General features: G+C 34.2%; 2 protein-coding genes across 2 annotated transcripts; both read left to right on the top strand.

Moving 5' to 3' along the window:
* The first annotated feature begins 830 nt into the window (after positions 1-830).
* LOC127845410 (uncharacterized) lies at positions 831-15,246 on the top strand. The gene is made up of 19 exons (XM_052376303.1): positions 831-1,033; positions 4,131-4,199; positions 4,561-4,658; positions 5,022-5,117; positions 5,993-6,103; positions 6,461-6,599; positions 6,898-7,052; positions 7,771-7,909; positions 8,475-8,589; positions 9,051-9,158; positions 10,765-10,973; positions 11,260-11,426; positions 11,881-12,022; positions 12,640-12,824; positions 13,293-13,464; positions 13,634-13,757; positions 14,142-14,321; positions 14,545-14,581; positions 14,855-15,246. The coding sequence occupies exons 1-19, from the start codon at positions 960-962 to the stop codon at positions 15,007-15,009; spliced, it is 2,475 nt and encodes an 824-aa protein (XP_052232263.1). The 5' UTR covers positions 831-959; the 3' UTR covers positions 15,010-15,246.
* LOC127846184 (tyrosine-protein kinase Fer-like) lies at positions 15,112-20,148 on the top strand. The gene is made up of 11 exons (XM_052377360.1): positions 15,112-15,138; positions 15,310-15,433; positions 15,584-15,637; positions 16,003-16,172; positions 16,492-16,678; positions 17,079-17,198; positions 17,441-17,595; positions 18,011-18,133; positions 18,338-18,452; positions 18,702-18,795; positions 19,155-20,148. The coding sequence occupies exons 1-11, from the start codon at positions 15,112-15,114 to the stop codon at positions 19,285-19,287; spliced, it is 1,302 nt and encodes a 433-aa protein (XP_052233320.1). The 3' UTR covers positions 19,288-20,148.
* The last annotated feature ends 2,087 nt before the right edge of the window (positions 20,149-22,235 follow it).

Here is a 22,235-nt window from a genome sequence, read left to right as displayed (position 1 = left end):
TAACGATATTATTTGTTAACTGAATTATTATAAAAATTTCAAGACATTGAATTGTGTATTTGTTAGTAACTGGGTTGTAGTCGTTATTTTGTGTTAGTTTTAATTTTTGACACTGTCCTGTTAATTTTTGTTAATTTGTTTAATATATTTGTATTTTAATGAATATAAACTGATAATTCTAAAAAATACGGTATTGTAGAACTTTTCTTTTTTCGTCAATCGCGGTTGACAGTCCCTTTAAAGATAACCTAAGAGTCATATTCAGAATTTTGAATATCGTGAAGAAAGAGCAAACACCATAATAATATAAATATATGTATTGTGATCTGGCACGATTGGTCAACAAAAGTTGAAGAGATATGCAAATTGAATGAATACATTAATATTATGCCATGTTTGATGTATATTTTTGTTTGTTTATTTAAAACCCCTTTATTTAAGACATTCTAAAAAACATGTCACTGTCAACTTGATTTTAAACACCCGCTCATAACCACAAAAGTTCCGTGTTTGCTCTGAGAAGCACATCTAGCTCTAAATCATATGATGGGGGATGCAAATGAACCATTTATTAGGTACACTAAGATTCGAAATAAATACACCCACCGATATTCAAATTATGGATAAACTCAATTCTATACATAAAGGGAAAATTCCTACATAACATGTCGAACGCCTCTATATTGGTACTGATTTCGGCAATGAAGACGCTACCTTCTCCATCTATAAGCAACCTACCCACCAATGCCCTTGTTGTTCCCCTTAAAAAACTTCCTTGTTTTGAGATATAAATCCACAATCGTCCGCCCAGCGAAACAGTACGTCGCAAAAACTAGGAAGACCTACCTAAGTTTTGCCAGCCTGCGAAAGCACATTAAAATACAATTTTTTAAATATATTATTGGTGAAATGACTTTTATTTGATAACTTATTGATTTGATTTCGGCGTACAGACAGTCATGGTGCGATATATCGCGTATTTCACGCTCCTGTTGGCGTGTTTGTTTGTGTTGCCAACCGACGCCTGGCGAGGGTAAGACAAAATTCATCTGCAAAAATGTTATTACACTGTAGAAGAAATATGTTAATCATAATATTGTTAATTTTGACTGGCTGTAATAAATGTATTTATTTAAAACATTTTAACCTATGTGAATAAGTTTTTTTTTCTGCTGGTGCAGACGAAGGTTCGCTTCATATGTATTTAGAAAATAATACATATCGGTTTTTACTTGGTTGTTTTTATTGATAACTTCATTAACTTTGTTCGAATAAATTTGACATTTAGGGCTTAAATGTAATTTATAACTTCATGACTTTTTTCGAATATCTTTGTCACTAAGAACTTAAGCTGGAGATCAACATTCCGTATGCTAAGCAATTGCCTATATTTATGTTATAATTTTGTCATTTGCATTTACTCACTACGCTCAAATGCTGCTTTTTAAACATTTATTTCCATGTTTAGTATATCCATTCTGTAATCACAACTATTATTTAAACATGTTAAACGCCGCATACAGTTGTTCGATTTCTATAAAAGTCACTCCTCGCAAGCTTGCATTCATACCTACGCCAATCTTATTTAATAATACACTGCAATGTTTTAAATGTTGTTCAGTCTTGCTCAATTAATAACAATCATATATAAAACAAACCAAACACTACCTGATACAACATTAAACGTATTGGTGAATATTCAGACTACTTAAAAATAGATAGATTTATGTCATAATATACTTAGTAAGGCAAACTTAGGCATTTGTTTCCTCTATAACACCAAAAAGTAGGGTAGGTTGGGTTTCTTTGTTTTGAAGCTACCTAATCATTGCACGAATACGCCATTTTTATCTTAGCTATTTACTATAATTTAAGCCTCTATAATGCTCAAACACCTACGAAAATTTCGTAATATATTTCGTAAAATAAAGTTAACATATAAATAATCAGTGTTCCTTAAAGCAAAAGCCAAAATTCAACGTTAGATGTACTCTGGTAACATAGATTATTGTAGATACAAAATGCTCGTTTTGTTGTGACACAATTAATTTCATTTTAATTTCCCGCAAATATATCTATTCATACGACACACGAACACTAAAATGGTGCCATGTTCGTGTTCATGTGTCGTATGAATAGATATCGTTGCGGAAAAAATGGAATTAAATATGCCAATTAAAAAAAAACGAGCATTTTGTATCTTCAAACATCTATGTTACCAGACCACATCGGGCGTTGAAAGTTCGGCAATTGCTATAAGAAGCACTGATTTTTATTTGTTTTACTTAATTTTACGAAATATTGTACGAAATTTCGTTTTATTTGAGTAGTAATGGGGCTTTAACTATAACAGTTTGACTTGTGATGCGTAGTTGCAGCAGTAAATCTTCAGAGACTATTAAAAAAAGTTTTTGTTCTTGTACTTTTGGCATGTTTGGTGATTTTATTTAGTCGTCTTTCTCTGCTGGTAATATTTCAAGCGATTCATTCTCGTGTATGTATTCATTTGCGGTTTCAATCAGAAAAAAAGTATTTTCATATAAAAATTGTCGAGCATATTTAAAAATACATTTACATCTGTACGTCTTTTTAGTGGAATAGAGGTTATGCACAGCCCATTAATTGATGGATATTAATATCAACCACTTTATGGAATGTTACAGTGTAAAAGACGCATGGTCAGTTTGATATCTATTTGTAAACAACAAGTGGTTATGACGCTGTTCGCTTATTTACTTGAACGCTTAAAGCAAAATGAGGATTATATCAACCCATGCGAAAGACGTCGGATATTAATATTATTATTATAATATTTCCGAAACTTTGTCCGACAAAAAAAACAATATGTAAAATTTTGGTTAAAAATGAAAAAGAAAATAGGAATATGTGAACAAAAGTACGCACTTATTTATGTTTATTTTACATCGATAGATTATTTACATTTAAAACAAAACGAATTTTACCAACCAGTCGAAATGGCTTACTTTGCTAGTGATGTAGCACACTCCAAGAGCGATTCTAAGAAGCAGCCAAATCTTGCACCGTGTTATTTTATTGTATTAACAATTCTAAAACATTGTGAACGTAATAATAAATAAACTCTATAACATGTATTTTCTATTGTTTGGTTAAAGAAGAACGCCACCGGTAACATCTAGTGAGGTCCGGTAAAATTTAAAAGTTATCGGACCTCATGTCCGGTATGACTTTTTTGTCTTTCGCATGGGTTGATTATATTGCATAGGACCCCACACAGAGGACAAGCAGCCAAGGAACCGCCTCTATTGCTAACTAGGCTATAGATTTATTGACAATTGTGCACACTTTCAAATTGCATCTATATGTATTGATAAACATGTTTTTCATTTCAAGGTGTGTGGCTTTAAGCAATACATTATGCGCACCTAGTCAAACGAACAAATCATTAAATACATAAATGGCTGTTTCGCTCATACCTTATTAAATGCCACACTTCCAATAATTGAATTAAGCTTTCTTTTTGTATTTATTTAAAAAAAACACACTATTTTTCATAATTATTATGCTATTTTAAAATATAATTTTTATAATGCCAGTGTTGTCGAGCTGCAAAAATGTTTCACCGCGAGCCTTCTTGTTCAGTTTCTTATTGGATACTATTTAATGCATAAAAGAGTGCTGCAGATACGTACATTAATTTGGGACCAAGACTCATCAACGGCGTGAAGGTTCATAGCCACAACGGGCATCACCTTTACATACATCACAGCGTTGCATATTAGCTGTTAATATTTATCACAATCCGTATCTACTGCATTGCAGTTCAAAGAGTTATGCATTCAAGGTCATTTTAAAATATTAAAATAACTGTATTTAAGTTTTTGAAAACTTAGATGTAACTTATGTACTAATGTGGTTTAACTGTGTTGTATAATGCAGTACTTGCTTCTTTGGCAAAAGTTTGCTAGATTGCGAGTTTAAGCACCTGAACTGGACACTTTCACGAAATTGCTTGACCTACATTAATAACATCAGGATCCGCTTATTTATTATTGGACAGCCCGCACGTTTGTCCCTTCTTTGTCTATAGAAAATGCGCTGGTTTTGGTAGAAAACCTTTTTAATTCAGTGCCTTTATCACATCATTTCAGAAACTACGAGAGGTACGTTGTTCAACGACAACGACTGCGTAGTTACTGCGTATGCTGGTACTGGTGGTGGTAAGTAGCCATGATGAGAAAATAGTGTTTAAACAGTTTTCTGTGGCTGTAAAACAACGTTTGAAATTATAAAGCAAATACAATCTACAACTTTTATCAACAAGAACAGCAGTGCAGGAAAGACTACGATCAATGTAAATCAAATACATCACGATCAAGTTTTATTTGCAAAAATGCAAATTGTTACTCTTTAAAAGTGAACGAAACGTTGCATACTAATATACGAAGTTTGAACATGCTAACGCGACAAGTATGTTTTTTTCAATATCTGAATACCTTATTAAGAAAATGTCGGAACAGAGGTTGTTCAAATGTATTTTATTTTTGTAACATCGTTATATACAGCTATATACTATTGAAGGGGATGTTCGTATTGGAGAAGCTACTGGGAGACATACTACGACTACGAATACAGTCGTGTCGGATGGACTCACAATGGAGACCTGAATTGCATTATTCGTAAGTAATCAAACAGTAATTTAAACGCAACAATTCAATTTATTATTTCTCAAATGTAACATACGTCTTTAGTTATACGTTTTTAGTTATACACACCGTGAACACCTTTGATGTTTTTAGTTATACACACCGTGAACACCTTAGTTATACACACCGTGAACACTTTGATGTTTTTAGTTATACACACCGTGAACACCTTTGATGTTTTTAGTTATACACACCGTGAACACCTTTGATGTTTTGCTGCTGTGAAACTGAACGTTTCCGGGTTGTTTGCATTATTAACTTAACTGTACCAAATTATATTATGAGATTGTAGGTTGGCGTTAGGTAAAATGTCTAAACATGACATTTTCAATTCAGCGATCTGCAGCCCATACTGCGCGAACGGAGGGACTTGCGTGAATCCAAACACATGCACCTGTCCTTCTACTTCAAGCGGACCCTATTGCCGGACATGTACGTACACTTTTGTTGACACTATTGAAGACTTCCAAAATAATAATATTTATTATATTATATAAAATATGTTCATTTTTATTAAACATTGAGTCATTAGATTACTTATTCCAAAGTGTTTATTTCATGAACAGGTATGACACAAATGATCACAATTTGATGAAATAGTACACGCAGTGTGGACCTGCGCATATTACAAGGTTTTTTCGCCCCAATGCATATTACCAGGTCTTTTCGCCCCAATGGTATTCATGAATTTTCTTTGCTATTCAGTTTGTCTGGAATAAGTCTAATATCAATTAAATAAGACAGCTTCTCTACCAAGGGATTGTACACATATTGTCAATCCACGTATTGCCTTTAACTTCATTGAGTGATCGACTAAATCCGGAATGTAATACATTTTCGAAAAAAAACTCTTATGAATATTGTGGGCATAAGAAAAGCCTACACATTTTACATATTTTAAAACAAACTAACCGTATTAAAAAAAAATATATCGAAATTGCAATCATAAAGTCGTTGATCAAATCGGATAGCGTTGGTTGAAACTACGGATTTTAATGGGTTTCCATATTACAAGCAACACATAATTAAGTCTACATTCTGACTCAACTTATTTTTTTTTCAAAATTCTTGAGATGAGTTTTACCCCTAAGCTCGTTTGTGTGTTCAAACACGCTTTGTTGAGTGTTTTGTCCGACTCAACCCTGAGTTTTAGGAGGAATATGTGCATATTCTTATAGTTGATATTTGGGATTGTTTGTATGCTGACCGAACTTTTCAATACTCGCTGAGTTAATTCTCAAATCTCATCTTCTGAGTTGATTAACAATGAGAATGGTCTTGATACTGAGTATTGTTTGTTATTCCAGTGACGTGTTCCTACAGACAACCTTGTTATCCTGGAGAGTGTGGTGATGGATCAACGTGCAAATGCTCTTTAGGATTTTCATTAAACAGCACGGCCAACGGCTGCACCAACTGTAAATAATATGTATTATTAAATATTAGAAAAATATAGAACAAAAAACGTTACGTCAATGTGAAAATTATTCCGCATGATTGAAAAAATACTAAAATCAGACCGATAAAAATACTTTAGCAATTCTGACTTGTGTGCAATAACGCCACCGATCGACTTGTAACACAACTACCTTCAACAATTATGAACATGTTCTTGCATTCCTAAGAATAATAGTGTTTACGTGAAGTGTCTTTTAATTTTCAAAAGTAAGGTTTATGTCCGTTTCAATGTACATATGACATGATATGTTTCGCGTTTCGTATTAATTAAAGTTTGAATACGCACTTATCATGTGTACAAACATTATTTTATATAGTCCTAACAACCGAAGAACGACTAAGACCACACATCGGTGAATCTAACGTTACCATTAAAAATGTTCGTCGATTTGACAAAAGGATAAACTTCATGTTTGTTTTGGAGGTGCAGGATGTAAACTCGTCGCTCGTCTGGAGGTAGGCATGTCGTAGATTATTATACGGTAGGAGAGTGTCGAAGTCATGCCAAACATGTGTACCGAGTGTTTTTTTCTTAACCGACTTCATTTAATACACAAATGATATAAATTATTTCCAATCTAAAAGGTCCTATTTTTTAACCATGTTATTTATTATATGTGCAAAGGTGTCAACCAGGTTCTACAAATTCTAGTTTGGCATTATAATCGTATATACATTATTGAAGGGAGCTTTTTGTGTTTGACCAGTTGGGTTGCAGACATTGCTATTTAGTCAAAGTTATTGTCTTTATTAGCAACCAGCAGAGGTTTAACAACCTAAAATTCGAGATGAAGGCTTTGTTTGATGGAATAGACAACCTACCGAATCGTCCAGTGTACGTTTACGACTCGAAGATAGGCATTGTACAAAACATCATCACTGCTAATGTCAGCAAAATACCACGAAACGGTATGAAGCGAATTCGTTATCCTTTTTCTCAAACTTTTGCATAATGTCAAATTCAGATGCACAAATACATCTGTAAACAGGTATTCAAATATAAGCAATTGACATTTGGTTATCGTTTCGGTAGATTTAGTTATTAAAGGGAATTATTCACAGATTGTGGCATCTTTGACGTTTGTTATTAAATGCTTTCAATTGATAAATCTAAACATTGAAAATAATGGTCTCCAGTATAAAACAGGAATACATAAAATAATTAATTAAAACGTTATCATCAAACGGCTCAAACCACTGAACCTTGAAGTAAAAGCCTGGCGCCTACACCACACGACCATCCGTGTTGCTTACAAATTCACCTGTATTTTATACTTTATATCAGCAATCCACGTATTGTCACACAATTTAACGAAAACAAAAGACTCATCCAATCATTCAATCGTTCTGCGTTTGTGAAGCTTTATAATTATATCAATTTCTAACGATGATTTTTCGAAAACAAATTTGTATTTTCAGCATAAGTCGGCGTCATTAGTGTTATTTCGTTCACGGTTGTACATTGTTCATTTGCTTTTTGGAATATATTACACAACTTTGAAAAATTCATATTTAGACAAACTGTCAAGAAGTCCCTTTATCAAAGACATTATAATACATGAGAAAACAACAACACCATTTTGGTTTCTATTAAGACTCATACGATGTGTGTTTTCTTGCGTTTTAGGCGGCCCAGTGCGGGACTACGGCTCCTTTAAAGAATACGCGTGTCAAGGGGGCGTGACCAGAGACAGTCCACAGGAGGAGTCCGCTACCTGTGTCATCGATGATGACCAGTTCCTGACCCTAATTGAGCACGGCGACTGGTAACTTATGTTGCATCTGCGTGTCATGTTTTCTTGTTTATATAGAACATATATACAATTCCGGAATATTTATGTATAAGTTCATAAAAGAACTTTCAAGAAAGTGAACGCTTCACACTTTTCTTTTTCTTTTTCTTTTTAAACTGCGTTGTTATTTATGTATATTAAATTGTAGATACCAAATGTCATTTATTTAAGACATTGTTGTTCCGATGCTTGTTATCAAACTGCACGGGCTCATCTCTTGTTTTTAACTGCCTATGCATCTGACATCAACACACTTAGACGGAACTTATTTCGATTCTACCACGTATGTATGTATATTATATATAAAACAGAAACATTGAGTGAATAGTTAATGTGCTGATATGTGCATAGTTAAAAAATTGAAACTATTAAACTAATAAATGTAATTCAACGCCATCAATAAAAGTTAAACATTTAAATATAACAATATTGCTAGCAATGTATATATATTTTGCTTCAACATGCGGACAAAGCAGCGGTCCTTAAATAAGTGTTCTATGCCTAATACTAAAAGTAGTCCGTCGTATGTTCCCAACAGGCTTACAATTCACTTCCGGTCTACAAGCGGCGGCTTCCAGAAGCTCGTGAACATTGATCAGGGAGGCATACCTTACGCAACCAAATACTATAATGGACTCTCGGTTATAAAAATGGTGAACAGCGCATGCGACTATTGAGACAAAATTTTAACTGTGTAAAATTGTAAATAACGACATCACATTTAGCATATGATTTAATTATATCATGGTTATGTATTTATTTAAAATCTGATATCTTGATTAGTTATAATCATATGAGAAGATGTATTTCAAATAGCATGCCTGGAGGCAAATTTAACAAGAGTAAGCTGTTTCAATATATATTTTGCCTACATAATTACATAATTATTTAAGCGTATTAAAGGAGTATGCTTACAACTAAAGAAACGGCTTTCAAATCATATAATTTCATCGAATGTGGTTTTCCTGACTGCTAAGTAGTAATTAATTGAAAAAGCTGAATACGACACATGCATTTAAGAAATAGCAATATATCTTATAACTTGAGAGTCAATTAGTTTATTCAATTTTAAAGTCCCTTGTCATACTCACTTTTCAAACTTTTGTCCACACAGGTTGAGTTCCGGTTCGACTTTATAGCTCCGAAGCATTGCTCGGAAGTGAACATTAACACCTGCCCATCCGGTGCTACTATATTGAACATAACGGAAGTTTATACAAGGGTACGAGGATATCAATAATATTGTATTTCATAATGTTTACTTTTCTGCGTTTATTTTACAGATGCTGCTGAAATTTTACTTTGTTAATATTACTTTATAAATCATATATAGCAAAGTTATGCATAATCATATTTTACAAGTGTTTTCATAAACATTTTCCCGTGTTCATCCTCCAGCGGATAAACATTTTTCTTATTTCGCATTGCCGCTCAAGATCACTTTTTTTTACTGATTTTCGGTTTGCAGCTCGTTCATATTAGTTTCTGATATAACCTGTTCTAAATAATTGATATCTCTTAAATATATATTTCTCTCTAGATACGTTAAATTACTGTTTACTTGTACCATATAATTTTGATTTGCCCTTTAATTTCCATAAGAAATGTTTCTAGATTGAATTGATCACTGATGTGAATTTGTTTTTATTTACGGGCATGTTCCCCGAGCCTCATAAGTGTTTACATTTGTGTAGTTATAATAACCAAGTAATTTGTTTAAAACTATTTAAAAATCCCCACATATTACAAATCGTTGCCGAATTCAAGTATAACCTTTTACATGACATTGTTTTAATAAACATAGGTGTTGTTATTATTTGGGCCATACTCGTACAAACTAAACAGTGTGCAAGGTGTTTCAAAAACTAAGATGTTAAAAGCAACGAAATGGCCATATTTGCTAATGCCAGTGTTATGTTTTATGCTGAAAATAGCGTTCCACTTACCACTCCAATTATGCAAGGATGTTGTTGTTGTTGTTTTTTGTTAAATGTGTATCCTGCAAGCAATGAACGATATTCTTACGTTCTTTTTTAAACGCTTCGAAAAGGGTTTAGACCTTAACAATTTAAATATACAATTATATGAAATATACCATAAATATATTTTAAGAACAATAGACGTTCATACATATTTAAATACATCTACACATACTATTTGATTTTGCAAACGTTTGTTCATGATGACAAATATGCATATATGATGGATATGATGGATATGTACAATTAGAATAATTATGTTGTTTTTAGTTATGTATTTTTAATTTGATCATCATGCTGTGTCAATGTGTTTATTTAACTTTATACGCATATATAAATTTACATATAAATTAAAGCACTCTGTTTCTATTTCAATAACTGTAAACAAAACTGTTAAATATTATACAAATCTTGAAAGCACATCACATGAATCGGCAACCAATATATGCACACACAAACGACATACAGCTTCAAAAAAGTAGATGCTTGAACAAACTTTTTCTTAATAAATAAATAAATACTGAATAAGTAAATATATTTTAAAATAATTTTAATGTAAATGTTTTAATTAGGTATAACGTTCCCCAGTACAATTCCGACAGTTTCACATTTGAGTTAGGAGCATAGATAAATAAATTCAATTTGTTTTATTTAAACACACATCTGCCTGCGTGTGTGTGATGTTGTTGTGTAATTTTTCTTATGATGTACCGCACTATAAAGGTTACGTTTTGAGAATCTGCTCGGCGCAAGAGCACTTGTAAATGTTAATTATCTCCCTTTACTGAGAAACTATATCTCGGTTTTACCACGAAATAAAACAACCAGCCTCTATATAACAAATAACAGAATCCCATCAGGCCGCATTGGCGCGGGTGGACAGACGAACTCTCCGGGGTTGGCGAATACTATATGGAGGTCTTCAAGCTTGGATTCAACAGAGACCATCGTCTCGTGGAGATCACTCCTTTAAACCCAGTCTTTTCTGTCGTCATACCCCATACTAGCGGAACCATCCAATATCCTCAATACACACCCTCAGCTCCTGGAGTGTACAGGTGAGAACATCTTATCTTGGCGAATTTTAAAAGCGTTATTAAAACGCTTGAATGTCAGCTACGCCACGATGTGCATCAAGTTACAGTTAAATGTTTTTACTAAACGTATTTGTCATGTTACACGCATAACATGAGACATGATCAAAAAGTATTAAACAACCGCTATCAAAACTTGTTCTAATTAATATGTATTTAAAAAGAAAGAACATTGTTAATAGATAAAATCGTGTATGATATTGTTGCATTAACAGGCGTTGCAGATTAATCATCCAAATTGTGTTTGTAGCGTCCTCTTGGAGGTCCGTGACTTCTCTAACAATTCTCGTATCGCCCGCCGGTTTGTGTTGTACGACGCCACCTCCTCTGTATCACTGAACAACGCAACCGCCAAACTGTACGTGTCGTCTGCAGTCGAGGAGACTGGATACACATGGCAGACACCGGCGGCAACAGGTCAGTAAAAATAATATGTAATGATATCAAAAGCCATAATGAAGGATGAAGAAAGAACTTATTAAACACTATTATATTTCCTGGTGAGTATTTGGGACATGTAAATAGAGTTCCTACCTTATTGTAAATTTCAATTGACAATTGAATTTATTTCAAGTAACAAGTACATAACTAGTGTGTACATTAATTATCCGTTTCATTGTATGCTAATAATGTGGAAAAAGCATATTATGGAACGAATAATTAATACAGTCATTCATGAAAAGGAATCATGGCTATCATATGAATAATTTTACACCCAACAATGACGATAATATAATTAAGTGTATATAAGTTATAATTCAGACGTTGTATGCATTCAGACAAAGAATGTAAGAACCATGTTGGAACATAGTTAATGCATTCTTTATTTCAATTACATGCATAATTTGTATGATCATATGTAAAATTCTAGGTAATCAAGTAACAGTCAGTGTTGCTTGGCCAAATTATTTTGTCAACCACGTGCATGAAGACGGACTTTTCCTCGGCGAAATCGAGCAGTATCCGATTCAGTTTAACGAGATACAAGACGACGGAGTACTGTCCAGTCAAAAGTAAGAAACCAATAAACTGTACAGTGTTTAACCGATTTGAACAAACAATATCACTAACGTTATGAACACAACGACAATTATTTAGATGGACAATTTAAGACGTACAAATAAAAATAACTGATTACATCGATTATGAATTTTCCGGTGAAATAATAAGCGCTGCAGAAAATGCAAGGTTATTTTTTAATAGTAATATATTTGGGTTGGGCTTACAGGACTAGTTTGTTTGTCAATACGCCCACATTATTTGACATGGCACGCGTATCTTGTATGTATGTGTATACACATAGTCGCAACCTTGATCAGCTATAATCAAACAAAGTCTGCTTTGAAACATCACCCGTAGTTATTGGTAACACAGCTTAGAGAAGAAAGTGCAAATAATAATCTGAACATCCCGAATAAATGGCCTAACACTTCTTAAACTAGGTCAGTGAATCTATCTGCACTTACTTGTACACAAAAAAAAACACATTTGCAACGTCCACCATTCATAACAGACGTTTCTCGAACGGCATGTGCTACAATCGATGCCCTTTTCGCATCGAAACGTCATTGTATGTACGTAATCAGATTAACAGTGATACAATCACGCATCTTTCATATAAATACCACAGGTATGTAGCAGACGCTCTGGATGACAACGAGGAGCCCCGAACAAGGAAGGTGATTTCCAATTTCCACGGAATAATCAAGTACGAGATCGTCTGGCAGCCTACAGCCGATACGAATGAACCCACTTCCGGTTGGGAAAAAATACCAATGAAGGAGTCGTTTACTGCAACACGAACACTAGTAGATGGTAACGGATATTATATTATAACGCCTTTCATAAAAAGTCATACATTATCATTTTTGTAAAAGGGTAAGTCCTTAAAAGTTGTAAATATGTTCATGGACCCTGAGTTTTATTGATCGACGCTTAAAGTGTTTCGTGCAGCTGAGATTATTAAGCGCTCTCTATTTTTTACGGTAGATTTTTTTACAGCGTATTTTTGTGAAAAACATTATTAAGTGTACTAAGAGCAACAGTCGTTAGGTACTTAAAATGATGTGTGCCGTGTATTCAATGCGCAGACTAATACACTATGCTTACATTATGCCAATACATTAAGTATAATATTGGAATAGCAATGTTGTATGTTACCTCTGATTGAAAGGTGTTGGCCATATGTTAGTACCTTACTTGTTGTAGACAAAGGTTGAACTATTGTTTGAAACGCAATGCTTTTTAGTGGTTCACTATTTACGACTTTTTTGCCGTGGATAGGCGACACGTTACGTGTTTGGATACGGGCAACGGACATCATGGGTAACGCAAAGGCTGACAGCACCGTTGTTAAAATAGACGGCACGCCACCAATACTACAGACGAACCTCACAGGGAAGGACTATGGTCTGACACGGAATATTGCTGACGGACCGTACAACTTCAGCTCCAAGTGAGTTTTAATTCAAATTACAGTCATTAATGGGTCGAGCAACTGGGAACACTATAAATATATTTTAATAATTCCGTATGTTGAATTTGTGTATGCTCACATTTGTTTTAAATCGAATACTAAAATAACGATTCAAATATTTTAAAATAAAAAAAGAGTTCCTTTTCAGAATCACCTTTGCAGCGTCCGACGGAAGCAGTGGAGTCCACAAGATCGGTTTCAAAGCTATTGTAAAGACTCAAGCTGGCGCTACCAAAGAAATGTACAGCAATTTTACAGCCGCAAACATGCAAGTAAGCGAGTAAACGTAATACAATTGTATGACTATATTCTTATATTTTACTTGAAGCCGCTGAGGTCGGCTCAGCTTGTCTTTACAAGTCTGCGGTCCACTTACGCCGTGATATGTCTGTAATACTGTAAAAATCGGCATAAACTCAAACAGAAACATCTTTTACACGCAAGTCTTTGAATGCGCAAATTACAAGTTCATTGCAACTATATTATGCTAAGATTATCTTGACATTAATTTGATATATTGCAGCTTTTTGCGTGTATTATTTATGTTTGGTATTAAATTGCTACTGTGTAATATTTGAAATCCTATATAATGCTATGGAACTTACCGAGAAAAGGTTTAATATTCCATTCACCCCTGTAGTACACGTATCTTCCAGGTGGACCTTACCAACCCGTTCTGCAAGATAGTGGATGGCGTGTGTTTCCTGCCTGACCAGACCCTCTACTTGGACAACTGTTGGCTGACTGTCACAAAGTCTGACCTTGACACGGCCACCGCTATGGTGGAGGTCTCTGTCTTCAACCAGGCCATGCTCTCAAAAACGACCTCCTTTGATGTATGTTTAAATTATATCAGTGCATACTTTGATATATTTATTTTTACTTAATTGAAGATACAATTTACAATCTTGTTAGAGGAAACTACTTTGTTTGAGAAATGTGTTGCAAGCAACGCTTTTATAAATGTAATGGGCTTTCAAATGTTTAACTTCATAGAAAAACTACGTTGCAAAACTATGGTTAGTCTAAAATCAAAGAATAACCCCTTTGGCATTACAGATTGGTCGAATAAACAGTCTACAAGGTCTGGAGAAATGTGAGTGTCTAATTTTTCATTCGTAAGTGTGTAGTTGCATGTGTTGCCATGTCGAAAGATAATCAATCGATCGATAAAACTTATTTGCGAATACAATCTGTGTCTGAAGATTTATGATGTATGTTGAAAGCATGATTTTAGAGAAATACATACGAATGTGAACGTTATGTACTGATACTTATGTTTTCTGTGTAAAACTGAATATTTAATGACCACATGCATTTCCATGTGCATTTATTTGACTGAAAGAGTTTAAAAACAATATATCTTCAGACAACGGCCCACAGAACCTGCGAGTGGTTAACAAGACACCGACTGGCTTTAGACTGCAATGGGATCTGCCTACAAGGGAATCCTGCTATGGAAGGGCGGACATTCTTATCATTCTGTCGCGCCGGGCAAGTTGGACCACCATTTACAATAGTTAAATCCAAGGCAGCAAATTTCGTTGCAACATTTTTGTAATTTGGTGTCACATGAAGATAACTTATTGTTTAAATATTTTGTTTTATGAGAATGTGTGAGAACAAATGTTCCCGTTGCTATATTTTCTGAATGTGTATTATATAAAAGGTTTTTCGGATAACGTTATTGTATGTCATCAGCATACCATTGTTTGCATGATATACATGCAGTAGAAAACGTAGAATTCATTAATGACATTATAATTAGAAAACTTATTACAGAACGCAAACGGTGAGGAGGTACTCCACACGTTCTAAACGCAGGGCACCAGCACATTTTTTGACATTCTGGGTCTTGACCCAGAGACAGAATACACTCTGGGGCTGAATATTCAATCACAAGGAGGCAGTGCTCAGCAAACTGATCTAGCAGTGACCACAAGAACAGGTGTGTGGGTTAGACAATTGAAGTTTTAGTCATAAAAAACAATCAACGCAAAGCAAAATGATTGAACTGTGCAATGGCTTACCATAACTATATAACTGTATTTCAACAATGAAAAACCTTTTTTGTTATTCCTTTTCTCCCGCCTTTCAGAGAAGCAAGCGAGCGATGGGGCCTCCACCGGTGGGGTCGTTGGAGCTGTTGTAGGTAAGCATGGCGTGTCGACCGTTCCAGGATAAGAATGTGCTTTGCTGAAATGTAGTGTTTAATTGTAATACTCTGCTATCGCCAGTCTCAATCCGATAATATCGAAGATTGACCTAACTGAGATCAATTGTGTTTAGCTAGTCAACATGCTAAGTCAAAACTACTTTATGTATCTGTTATCGTCTTTTAACATCTTTTCCCTGTAGGTTTGAATGATATGTCTAAAGCAGACATGAATTTAAATCATACAATGAATCATCAATTGCACGAGTATTATCATATTAATAGACATTAATTGGCTTTATTTGTTTACGTTTTATAAGTAGGTCGATAAGTTATTTAACTTTTATGAATTCATCATTCAGGAGTTTTGGCTGTTGTTGCCATCGTTGTGGTGATGCTGGTGGTACTCATTCGGCGTGGTGTGATCCGACCTGCTGAACGCGCGCGAGAGATTGGACGAAGGATGACGAGGAGAGTTCGTCCTAACCGTAGGTCTCGCGGCGAGGGACACAGTAACCCGGCATATAATGTGGTATATTTAACATTTTATATTACTTAATACAGTAGACTTACCGTTGTGTATTGCATTTAAATTGTCAAGTCCAATGTTTTAGAATATGTGAACTTTAATTACGTGTGTTTTTGATTTAGTTTTTGCCTAAAAATTGATTGAAAGGAAACAAAGAAGAACTATTATATACGGATTCGTTTTATGACGTCATACATAATATTAATCATTGTGATAAAAAAAGTCGTTTCATACGCCCTGCGTTGTGTACAGTGTATATTTTAAGATACAAAATAATTGGTATATTCTGCAAAACACTCATTAATATGTTTTTTAATATCAGAACCATCGAGCTAAGTCAATGGCCGCTGAGGAACTATACCTGTACGGTGGTATGGACACGTTCGCCTCAAAGTCGGTCCTTAGTCGCAGAGATATTGTGCTCGAGTCGGTAATCAAAACTGGGCACTTTGCCAACATCTACAAAGCCATGTACCAGGGAAAAACTGTGGTGGCTAAAACTCTAAAAGGTATGCGTAGCATTTTTTATATGTTTGAACGTTAATTTAAAGTTAGTTTGATAACAAGAACCGTTGAACAACTCAAATGCAACAGAAGTTTTAGTGGAGTTTCATTTGTTATTGTTATTGAGAAGTCATCAACCGAAAACAAAGCTTGTCAGATCTCAAAGCTTAACAACAATGATGCAATAACATAACATAAATGAAAGCATTGATATTTTTAACGCCCCATTAACACTCAAAATCAACGAATATGCGTTGACATGTTGACTATTGCTATAAGAAATACTAATTTGGCATGTGTAAGCTTTATTTTATGAAATATTTTACGAAATATACGTTAATTTGAGAGTTAATGGGGCTTACAATTCTTATAAAATTATACATATGTAATATGTTTTCGATGTAGAAAACAACGGCACCAATGATAATTTCCTCATGAAGGCGAAGATCAACTTTTCATCCGAGAAGGTTGGTGACCACCCTAACGTGTTGAAGTATTTGGGATCAGTCCTCGATGACACGAACAGTGAGTCTCTTTTGAAATAAATATCTGGCTTTCTAGTATTAAACATCCGCAAAAGATTCGACCAAAAGTCTGCTCTTGGCTTTTCATGGGTATACATAATGTCACTATACGGGTACGATTAAAGATTTCTTAGTGTTTTTGCTGTTGAGAGTTTATAACCCAGCTTTTATTTTATAAAGCAGACTGAAAGATTGTCACTTGTCTTAATAGCTTAATAATGTTATTGCCTTCATGCGTCTTAGTGGGACCTTTCATCCTGTACGAGTACTGCGAGAACGGTACGTTGAAGGAGTACCTGGTCCAAAATAAGTCTAGCGTTACCATGGACATCCAGGAGACGCTCTTCCGTATAGGACTCGACATCGCCAAGGGCATGGAGTACTTGGCTGGGAAAGGGGTACACATGTTATGGATAAAATATAATCTTATCATAAAACGTTATACACATGAATTTATAAAATAATAATATAACAAATGGAGTCGAGTGAACAACTGATAAAAAGTTGGTGGTAACTGAAATCACGATGTCTTATGGAGTCTTATAAATGCACTGTAGGGTAAAAAGTAACTGTTTTGAAGCATTACTTTATTTGCTTTGTCTTTCCGTGTTATGCAAAGAGTTTGTTTTTGATATGTTATAAATGTGCATTATTATTTTAATCCTATATCATTGTGAATCTGTACCAACTGGAATATAATGTGGGAGGAGTAATTCTCACGTAGCACTGTCGCCACTTAATGTGACCCAATTACTTGAATTCGCAGCAAATATATATATGTAATAAACACATTAACTGCGCTTTTATTTTAAGATAACTCACCGGCGTCTGGCGGCACGCAACATCCTGCTGACTTTCTTGAACGAAGTAAAGATCTACGGCTTCGGACCGCAACCGGAAGAAGAGGCTGATGGGGATGCAGAGAGCGGCAAGAAGGTGTGAACATATATGAAACCATCATGACCAATGATTCAAAGAACTGACATCACAATGTCCATAGAGCATGTGATACATTGGTGTTATGCATATGACTCTTAAGTTGATTAGTATTCTTTCATTATAATATATTTTCTATTAAGTATTGTATTTATTACTTTGTTAATAGTCACATTTGTTCTCTTTTTTTTTATTTCATCAAAGGAGAGAATTCCAATCAAGTGGATGGCACCAGAGTGCATGACGTCAACAAAAGATGCAGACGAGAAAAGTGACGTTTGGTCGTTTGGCGTGGTCCTCTGGGAAGTGTTTTCTCTTGGTAAATCAGCTTACTTGGTTATTTTTCTAATAAAACCATGTTTAACTCAAAATATGTTTAGTATTAAATCTTTTGGAAAAACCATTTATATCTATAAGAACGAATTTTATTTACTTTCGATAAACGATAACACTAATACAATCATTACGTTCAAGCTTTATAGTCAAACAGAAACCTACAAATTATACAACATTATTATTTTATTGCAATACTTGCTTAAACATTTCTGGACTGTGCTGTTGTCATCAGGTGAAACTCCGTACGAGAACGTGAAAAGCCGTGACCTTCCAGACAGACTGAAAAAGAATGTTCGTCTGCAGAAACCGGAACAGTGTGATGACGTGTACGTATATTGACGTTATTTGTGTTATTAGTACTTTTAGTAATGTTTTGTTACAATGCGTGCGTGTTATATCGTATTTACCAAAAAGGGTCTTTATCTGGTAGCCTTTCTAAGGAAGGTTACATGATGATTATATATATTTGGTTGTCTAGAACATGAGGTTACCTTGTAATTTGGATTCTTTTGTATGGTCTCATAGTTATGCATTCGTAATTATAGATCTGTGTATAGTTGGTTCCTTTCGTGCACATGCTGTATGAATTAGGGATAATAACAAACGTATTTGGTTTTGTTTTAATGGTGGCATGTTATGAATACAACATAAACAACCATTGTAGTTTGATTTCTATGTTATTCAGGTGGTTCGGAGTAATGAACAAATGCTGGGACTATCAGCCGAGGAAGCGCCCGACGTTTGCTGAAATCAGAAACGAGCTGGACACCATGTTTGTTGCCTCCCCTGGAGATGACTACTACTACTATAAACGCTAGAAGAGTTATTGTTACTGTGTTAAGTATTTCTGCAGACTAAATCATATATATTTGCATTGGAATATTGAACCATCAGCGTTTAAAAGGATAGTGGAGAAGAAATGTTGTTTGAAAATATATCCCTTTCACATTCTTTCGTACTGAATGATATTTATATTCAGGAAAAGTGTACTCGTAAACATTAGAAAACATTTGTATTATAGCAACTGCAATATAAATGAACATAAATGTAACATCTGAACGTTTAATTTTCACTTAATTGTTTTACACGACAATATACTTAAGCATGTATGAGCCAATATTGCTACGCTGTGTCACTTATGTAAGACTTACAATTTATGCTACGATAAACAGTTTATGTTTTATTTTACAATTAGATGACATTATTTATGTTACGCGCTTTACCTTTCATTTTACGCTTAAACGTTTATGTTACATTAACATATTTAGGTAACGCTTTAGCGTTAATCTTGACCTAAAACGTAAATGTTTTAATAACAAAATTAATGTTACACTAAAAATTTGAATTACACTACAATATTCACTACAGCATATAATTATGGTATCCTCACATTCGTGTTACACTTAGACGTGTATGTTACTCTTATACATTTATCTTTTCTTGAAACATTGAGTACTCTTTGATTTATAATGTAATCTATTTAGCGAGATTATGATCTTTGTGATTGTGTGCACACGTGTAATATAACATGTTATTTAATTACTTTATTACTAAATTTGCTTTTAACTATTCTGACTTAGCTGGTGTTAAGGGTTTACATAAATTTAGCTTTACAATTAAATCACTGTTTAATTATGAAATTACTTGCATTTGCACTTTAATAAAATGTATAAAATTATTATGAAGTTGTCGTTCTCTATTACACTCTGCGGCGACATTGCTTCGTTCCCAGTTACAGGGTCTTATTACGTCCCTGTGCGTAGGGAAGTCGTAGACATATGTCTGTTACTACTGTACATGTTTAATTGAAGCATATCTAAGCGATACTTATACGAATTCATTAATTAATGCTTAGAGCTCTGAACAGCATTAAGCAGAAGTAATCCTTGTTATAAACTTAGACAATTAAGTTTAACGACTGCGTGAAACAAGTCAAAAGATATATATGCATAGCAGGTATTCAATAAAATATCAATGTATGTATCAGTGGTCATAATATATGATGTATGACCGAGGGTCACAACTCTGATTGGCAATTTCGCAGATTAATGACCCTTTTGTACTTTTAAGATTTGTGTTTTCTAAGAAATAGCTTTGGTTTGCATAGACCAACCTTGCTGAAACCTTGGATATAGCAAACCTGAATTGATCTCCAGCATTTAGGGCCAGTTTGGTCAATCTCACTGTTTCTCATATAGATAAATAGATAAAATAGATTCTTTCATTTGGGATGGATATATTTGATGAACCTGTGTGTGTAAGTAGCTAATATGCTGATCTAGCCTTGGATTGCATTTGGGGTCAGTATGGTAAATGTTACTCTTACAAAAATATGAAACAGAATTCCTTTTATTAACTTTCACTGAACAACACCTGGAGCCTGTTTCATTCGCTTGGCTTTCTGAACGTTTGAGCAGTGCGTCAAATAATGTGGCGAAAAGATAAAATTGTCACAAACAGCAACTATTATTATGATTTATATACTCATAATAAAAATACACTAGTTGTGTATACTATTCTAGACTTCGTTGTTGGCCGAGCTGAGTCTCATGAGACTATGCTGATACGCTCATGAATTGTCACTTCTGGGGAAAAAGCCTGCTGTAATTTGTATAAAACGAAATATGTACACTACTTGTAAAGCATCATGAAATAATAAAGCCGGGGAGTATACATTTATAATACATCAACGTCTTATATGATGAGAAACACAATCGTTAGTATAATAAGCATACGGTACACGACATGTTAATGTGACCGAAAATAATGCATAAATATAACACTTTAGATGGTAACAAGAAAAGTAGTTCGTTCGAATAATTATCTCGCAAGCCTCGTTTCAACGCCAATGTTTATCAAACTTATTTCTGAAGCAAACTAAATAGACAAACAATGTATATTCAAACGCAAACCTCGCTTTTTCATTTACATTTGCCATAATTAAAGAAAAAAACTTCCACCGCAATAATTAAATACTTTACAAATAAGTCCACTTCCATATGAGCAAACACTTGCATAATAAGGAACCATGAGCCTTTCTCTGCTACAAGGACTATTTAGACATGCATGATACTGCCACCTGAACACAGATGGTGTGTCCATATTGGCGTTTTTGACAGTACAAATTGCATTTCACAAGTTGTTAACTTCCAAAATAACAATTAAAGCGGACAATTGTCAAATAGTACTTTTGTGAACAACTATGAAGCGATATTCGGATAATGTTCTATGTAATCCACGACGATTATTCATCCTTATTTGATCCAGCTAGGAGAGAATTAAGACGAGTACGGTTTTACAGTAAAACTGGTTAAATCCAGACGAATGAACCCAATAAGGAATTAAAACGGTTATTGCAAATTCAAGATGCATTTCCACCAATCATATATTTAAGTGGCACTTATCCTTTTAAATCTCTACAGACGTGCTTTCAGAAAAGTTGGTTTCATAGATTGCTTCCTCATTGGTTTCAAAATTCAGGTAGCTGTACATTCCTGACTGATTTCTGCTAAACAACAAGTATATTCATGTTTGTATTCCAAGAATGTTCACTTCAATTTAACAGTACTGTTAATGCTATTTAAAAACAAAGTGATAAAAGCTTAATAAGTTTTACTCATCTCTATGAGCTATTGATGCTATTCTTAAGTTACTAATTTATCTTTAACATTTTGAGACATTTACTTTAACATCCAGCTTGTAACAAAAAATGACCTTCAACATAGTGTGTTACGTTTCACAGATATACGTCAATTAAATGAGCATT

Source organism: Dreissena polymorpha, chromosome 9 (genome assembly GCF_020536995.1).
Source record: "Dreissena polymorpha isolate Duluth1 chromosome 9, UMN_Dpol_1.0, whole genome shotgun sequence".
NCBI lineage: Eukaryota > Metazoa > Mollusca > Bivalvia > Myida > Dreissenidae > Dreissena > Dreissena polymorpha.
The sequence above is the reverse complement of the archived record's forward strand: the minus strand, read 5'-3'. Positions and strand labels throughout refer to the sequence as shown.